Source organism: Lipophrys pholis (assembly GCF_963383615.2).
Source record: "Lipophrys pholis genome assembly, chromosome: 3".
Classification (NCBI taxonomy): Eukaryota; Metazoa; Chordata; class Actinopteri; order Blenniiformes; family Blenniidae; genus Lipophrys; species Lipophrys pholis.
The window spans coordinates 24,030,814-24,037,016 of record NC_137627.1 but is presented as its reverse complement, the minus strand read 5'-3'; the positions used below and the strand labels follow the sequence as shown (position 1 = coordinate 24,037,016).

Below are 6,203 nucleotides of genomic sequence, written 5' to 3'. Positions count from 1 at the left end.
TCATGGGACAGGTTTATATCCCGAAGCCCTTTGCCCTGATTGGTTCATCTCCGCTGTCCTGTTTGTTCGTTGGCTGAATTATCAATCACTTTGTTAAGAAGCACAAAAGCTCCAAATAGATTTCATTCAAAAATATATTGTAGTCAAGCTTAAAAACACATTTCTCTTCAAAAGGTTTGACTTAAATAGCAAAGATGTCAAAAGGTGAGCCATGGATCTGAAACGCACAGCGAGGGTTCTGAGGCGACCCGGTGGAGCGTCGGCGAGAACATCTCCACTTTCAGCAGCAGTTACTGGACTCCTGGGTCTGTTTGTCACCCCCCAGCCACAGGGGGGCGCTGTTGATGTTAGCACTCTGAGCCCGGGCCTCTGTGGAGTCCCCCTGCATGCCCCCCCCCTCGCTGGACAGACGCCTGTGGATCTCGGAGGCCATCGTGAGGAAGGACCGCTCCACGTTATCTGAGCTCTTTGCGCTGGTCTCCATGAAGGGGATCTTCAGGGAGGAGGCCAGATCCTGGGAGGGTGGAGGTGGGGGTGGGGGTGGGGGGGGGGTGGGGGGGGTGGGGGGAGGGGGGGGGGGGGGGGAGGGACAGCACAAGAAGCATAAACAGCCCTTTTCATTTCTATCCGCCTTCTCTTCTCACACCACTGTATAAACTTTACTGCGTTAAATACAACCTGAGAAAGAATCTGGTTCTGCAGGTTTCTTCACTCTGCATTATAAATAAAATGATTTCATATTCTGTTGGAAATCTTAAAGTTGCACAGCGGATCATAATTTGCATAGCAGGTAAATGTAGATAGGTTCTCCTCCTTACATTCTTCAAACTGACTTCATGCTGCAGTGGTTTCCAACCTATGGCTTAGATCCCCCTTTAGAGGGCGCCAGGGATATCAGGTGAAGTCATGAGGATTTTTGTTTTTCTCTCTCTGAGGCAAATCTTAAACATTTTATAGAAAGTAAATCAGGGCTGGAATAGTAAATAGTGGACTGTACGTGGACTATAATTCCCACAATGTTCATGTGGTGCCGAGTTTCAAAACCGGCAGAAAGCAGAGAAACACGTCTGCACATTCATCACAGCCTGCAGGACTTCAGCAGCGTGTCACCCATGTACCGTCAAAAACACACAATAACACCCACGATTGACGATTGAATAAAGGTGCAAATTCTGTCACATTTTCAGGCAATTCTATACCGATAAACTCTGACAAACTCCAGTCAGGAGAGATTTCAGGAGAGCCTGTTAAGTTTCTGCATATTTTGTGTATCAACACGTTTAGAGTTCATGGAAGAAGACTGGGGAACATCTTGATCATAAACGTTGCACAACGAAAATATGTTAAAAGAAATTGTCCGTCTGTGACCTTTCACCAGTATTTGAGGTCCCATTTACATGACAACGAATTGTGGTTGTGGTTTACTGTTGACCACGTGTGTGTGTGTGTGTGTGTGTGTGTGTGTGTGTGTGTGTGTGTGTGTGTGTGTGTGTGTGTGTGTGTGTGTGTGTGTGTGTGTGTGTGTGTGTGTGTGTGTGTGTGTGTGTGTGTGTGTGTGTGTGTGTGTGTGTGTGTGTGTGTGTGTGAGATTTGATTACAAAAACAACCAACCAGTTTTTCTGCCATTTCTGTGTGATTGTGTGTGTCGTTGTTTTCAAAACGTTGTCGTGTAATAGCAAAACCTTTCTGAAATGAAAACAAACAAGCCATGTTTTCTTTCCATTTGAATCGTTGTCATGTAAACAGGCACGAAGGCCACGTACATACGACAGCCCCGTTTCATGGAACTGCATGGTTTTGGTCCGATCATCCACACGGCGTGGCGTTTTAGGAGCCTGAAGATCAGCTGTTTTAAAAACATGTTCCAGAGTGGAGAAATTTGAAAATGTCGCCTCGGCTTTTTCGTGTCTGCAGATTTGCTGAAAAGGATGTTGTCATCACCCAACCACCTGACACGACGACACCGCGACTGTCACCGCGACGTGACTTAACAACAACAACAATGGCGGACGACATGCCTCAGACCGAGCTGCAGAAGCTGCTGATGCGAGTCACTTTAATAAGTCCAGATGTTTGGGTTTGTTTAATTCTCCATTTCCGACATATTTCTGTGGCAGAGTTACAGCGCCACCTACATAGTTTTCGGTCGTTTTTATGATGTCGTGTGGACGCAAATGTTTCCTCCGCCGACGCCTTGTTGGAAACTTTTTAAGAACGATCGGGAGAAAAAAGATGGCTTTGGCTCTTGGAGGCTGGGCCGAAGCTCTTCCTCACTCTGTGCAATTTGAATAAACTTTAGAAGTCCCAGCGTCTCACCCTGCAGGAGACAAATGTAAATAATCATGTCTGCAGACTGTACGGACACACGCTGGCTCGCTACCAACATTTTACTTTGACATTTTACGTTAGCATTTCCTGTTGTGCTCTTTCATTTTCAAACTAAACCCACTCCATGTAAAAGAAACAAACAGGTCGCAGCACAAACTACCATCGCCCCAGATATCTGACTTGACTGCATGTTTACCAGCACCAACTGGACCGTCTAGTAAACCCTGTACACGGCGTGACGTACGGCCACAGGTTTTAAAAATCACACAGTGTATTTGAGTCTGAAGTTTCCACCCCCCCTGTGGCTCGTTCAATCGTCTGAGGAAACAGAGGATTGAACTGAATGAATTGTGCAGCCAATAGAATGAGAGTGATTCCAGACTGTACCTGGGCGGTGGCTGCGTCCACCACTTTCTTACTGACGAGGTCGGACTTGTTCCCCACCAGCAGCCGGGAGACGTTTTCACAGGCGTAGCGATCGATCTCGTCCAGCCACTGCTTCACGTTGTTGAAGGACTCCTGAGACACAGAGAGCAGGGCGAGGCCTGAGGACACCGTCCAAACCTTCCTCTCTTTCTTCTTCTTCTTCTTCTTCTTCTTCTCTGACAGAGACACAAACACACACTGACCTGCTCGGTGACGTCGTACACGATGATGATCCCATGAGCCCCTCTGTAGTAGCTGGAGGTGATGGTTCGAAACCTCTCCTGACCTGCTGTGTCCCACTGACACACACACACACACACACACACACACACACACACATAGAGATGGTGTAGAAGCACGTTGAGGTGACATGCAGCTGTACTCTTCATCGTTTCAGGCTCTCACAATCTGCAGCTTCACAGTTTTTCCGTCCATGTCGATGGTTCTGATCTTGAAGTCGACTCCGATGGTGGAGATGTAGCTCTCAGTGTAGGTGTCATCCTGAGGCGAGCAGAGAGACCGTGTCAGTGTGTGTGTGTGTGTGTGTGTGTGTGTGTGTGTGTGTGTGTGTGTGTGTGTGTGTGTGTGTGTGTGTGTGTGTGTGTGTGTGTGTGTGTGTGTGTGTGTGTGTGTGTGTGCTTCTGCTTCCTCACTGCAAAGCGCAGCAGCAGACAAGACTTTCCGACCCCGGAGTCGCCGATCAGCAGCAGCTTGAACAGGTAGTCACTGGAACACACACACACACACACACACACACACACACACACACACACACACACACACACACACACACGCCATCATTGGGTAGATTTTACATGGAATGCCAAAACAGTGAAAATGGATTATTCTCCTGATTTCTGTGCACTAATGTCACAATTCCTCTCTTGTCAGAAGTGGACTCTGATTTCGGTCCCGTTTACACGACACCCCAATCAAGTGAAAACAGAAAATATTGGAGCATTTAGTTCAATTTTATTTTACTTTTATTTCTTTATTTGGGCAGGATGATTTGCACTAATGTACAAGAAATCTCATGTGTTTTCACCAGATTACTGTAAATGACTTATCACCTGACTAATTGCCACCAGCTGTCCCACACAAAACAAAGACAATGATGGTAAAATTATTCTGCCTTTTTTTTTAAAGTGCATGATTTTCTGAGTGTCTCACGCTTTGTAGTTAATCCGCCATGTCTTGTACTGTCCATTAAAACCAAAAAAAGCTGGCGGTAGTGTATTCCAGTTTGGGCAACCTTTAAGGAAGAGGCATTCTTAGCAAAATAAGACTTTATAAACTGGATTCCACAATCCCCCCTGGTGGCTGACCTGGTATTAGTAGGACTATTTCATGACTCCCAGTCCATATTCTCCTGGGACTTGGTAGTTTTATTTTGACAGGTCACCGTAATAACAACTTGCTGGTCTGTCCACTGGAATATCAGTGTTCTCCCATTGTTAATGTTTAGAGCCCATTGTTCTCTGCTGCATGCTAACTACATCTTTATTCAGTGTTTCTGCCATTTCCCTATAAACAGTCATCATTTTCAGCTTGTAGTGTAAAACGCGAAACTTTTCTATACCGAAAGTTTCAATTTTCAAATGAAACACTGTAAGCGGGGCTTCGGTCAGGCAGACTAGTGGATGTTTCTAGCAGTCGGACATGGTTTTGTCTTGTCTGAGCAACAATCTTCACCTTCGCTACCAGAGCACCAAAGTAATATATTTGAGGATTTTTACTCATTTAAAAACATTTATTATTTCAGTAATTGATGAAGTATCGCAATAATATCACATAGCAATCTGGTGGAAATGACTTCTTACCGCCATCTCCTGTCAAAGCAAAGCCTCTAATGCACTGAAATGTCAACGATTCCAGTGTAAAAGTGGGCCTGAGATCCCATTTCTTCTCCGTGACGTTCAACCGCTGACATGTTTAGTGTTTCAGTCATGCCTAACATGTTCCCCGGTCTGCCACTACTGTCACTTTATATGATTCAAAATGACATGGTTCCGCTGAAAGAAGCCTGTCCTGTTGTCATCTTTGTTTTATCACATCTTACAGCCAATTAGAAATGAGGAGTCAATAAGGATTTCAATTAGACAGATCTGTTCCGTTGGACTACAAAGCCCATCAGCCCATCAACCAGAGGCCTGGTGATCCAAACACACTCAACCAGAACTTTTCATGTATGGCCACTGTGGTGTTTTGGTCTCATCAATGATGCTGAAAGGCCTGTATGTATTTCCTGTTGGAATCTCGGTGCTCAATGTTTTTAACACTAATGGAGAGGAACGAGCTACCACATTAGCACCGACACAACCTCACCCAGCAGTCCACACAGCCGGACACAATTACTTCTCTTTGCATTGCGTTAAGGTGTGAGTTTGACTTTTCATGTCTGAAGATGCTTTTCTATCGGCGATAAGATATCAGTGACGGTGCAGGAGAAAAGCTCACTTACTATTCAGGATTCATGATGGTCCAGCGCTCCGACTTACTAAACAAATCCCTCAAAAGCTTCCCTGGATCTGGATGGTGAACCTGAAAAACAGCCTCCGACCCGTGAAGCTGTGCTCTGTCTTACTGCCCCAGAGTGTCGGAGTGTCGGAGTGTCGGAGTGTCGGAGTGTCCGTCCTTCGCAGGGCAAATGGCAGAACGAGCCGGAGCGAGCGGCCCGGCGATGAGCTGCTTCAGGTGCATCATTTATTAATGACCAGAAGCTCAGGTTTCACTGAGGACAGCACCTGGAAACAACACACACACACACACACACACACACACACACACACACACACACACACACACACACACACACACACACACACACACACACACACGTACAGACGCACGCAGCTTCACCAAACACAGTCTGTTTGTATCCGAACATCCGTGAGAATCTTCACCTCCGTGTCTCTGCTTCAGATGTTCAGCTGTCATGGCCGCTTCCGTCGTTCTGTTGTTGTTGCTGCTGTTGTTGATAGCATTATTGTTGTGTGTCTCACTTTTTGAATAACAGCCCTCCTCAATAATACATTAGCTGCATTGTCAAACAAATATACAAACAATCAAACAAAAGCGGAATTGCAGTTGTTCTCACTGGACACCGAAAATAGTGTTCAACACTTTAAATCATTAATTTATAATTGTTTACTATTTAAACAATCTAGTCCACGCGAATGTCCACGTCCTCCCATTGTCAATATTTGTAGCGTATTGTTCTCCGCGCGCAAAAACAAACAGCACCTACTAGTGGTAACAACATGCTAACTACATAATTTTCAGCGTTTCTACCACCGTTGTGATGTAAACGTTGTAACAAAAATCAGTTGAAACTCCTGTCAATGGGGCCTGACACACACTCTACTCTTTCCCATCATCTCTTGAAGTTTACTGTCATCTTCTGCTCACCATCTCTCCTCCTGTCTTCCTTCAGGTCCTCTTTTCCTCTC

At 45.6% G+C, this 6,203-nt stretch overlaps 1 protein-coding gene across 1 annotated transcript; it reads right to left on the bottom strand.

Moving 5' to 3' along the window:
• Positions 1-280: 280 nt before the first annotated feature.
• On the bottom strand, positions 281-5,454 carry LOC308107443 (uncharacterized protein; the record flags this gene model as incomplete). Its single annotated transcript, XM_080459761.1, has 6 exons — positions 281-514; positions 2,716-2,847; positions 2,958-3,053; positions 3,160-3,255; positions 3,408-3,480; positions 5,339-5,454. 6 exons carry the CDS (start codon positions 5,452-5,454, stop codon positions 281-283), a joined length of 747 nt encoding a protein of 248 aa, XP_080315887.1.
• Between the last annotated feature and the right edge of the window lie 749 nt (positions 5,455-6,203).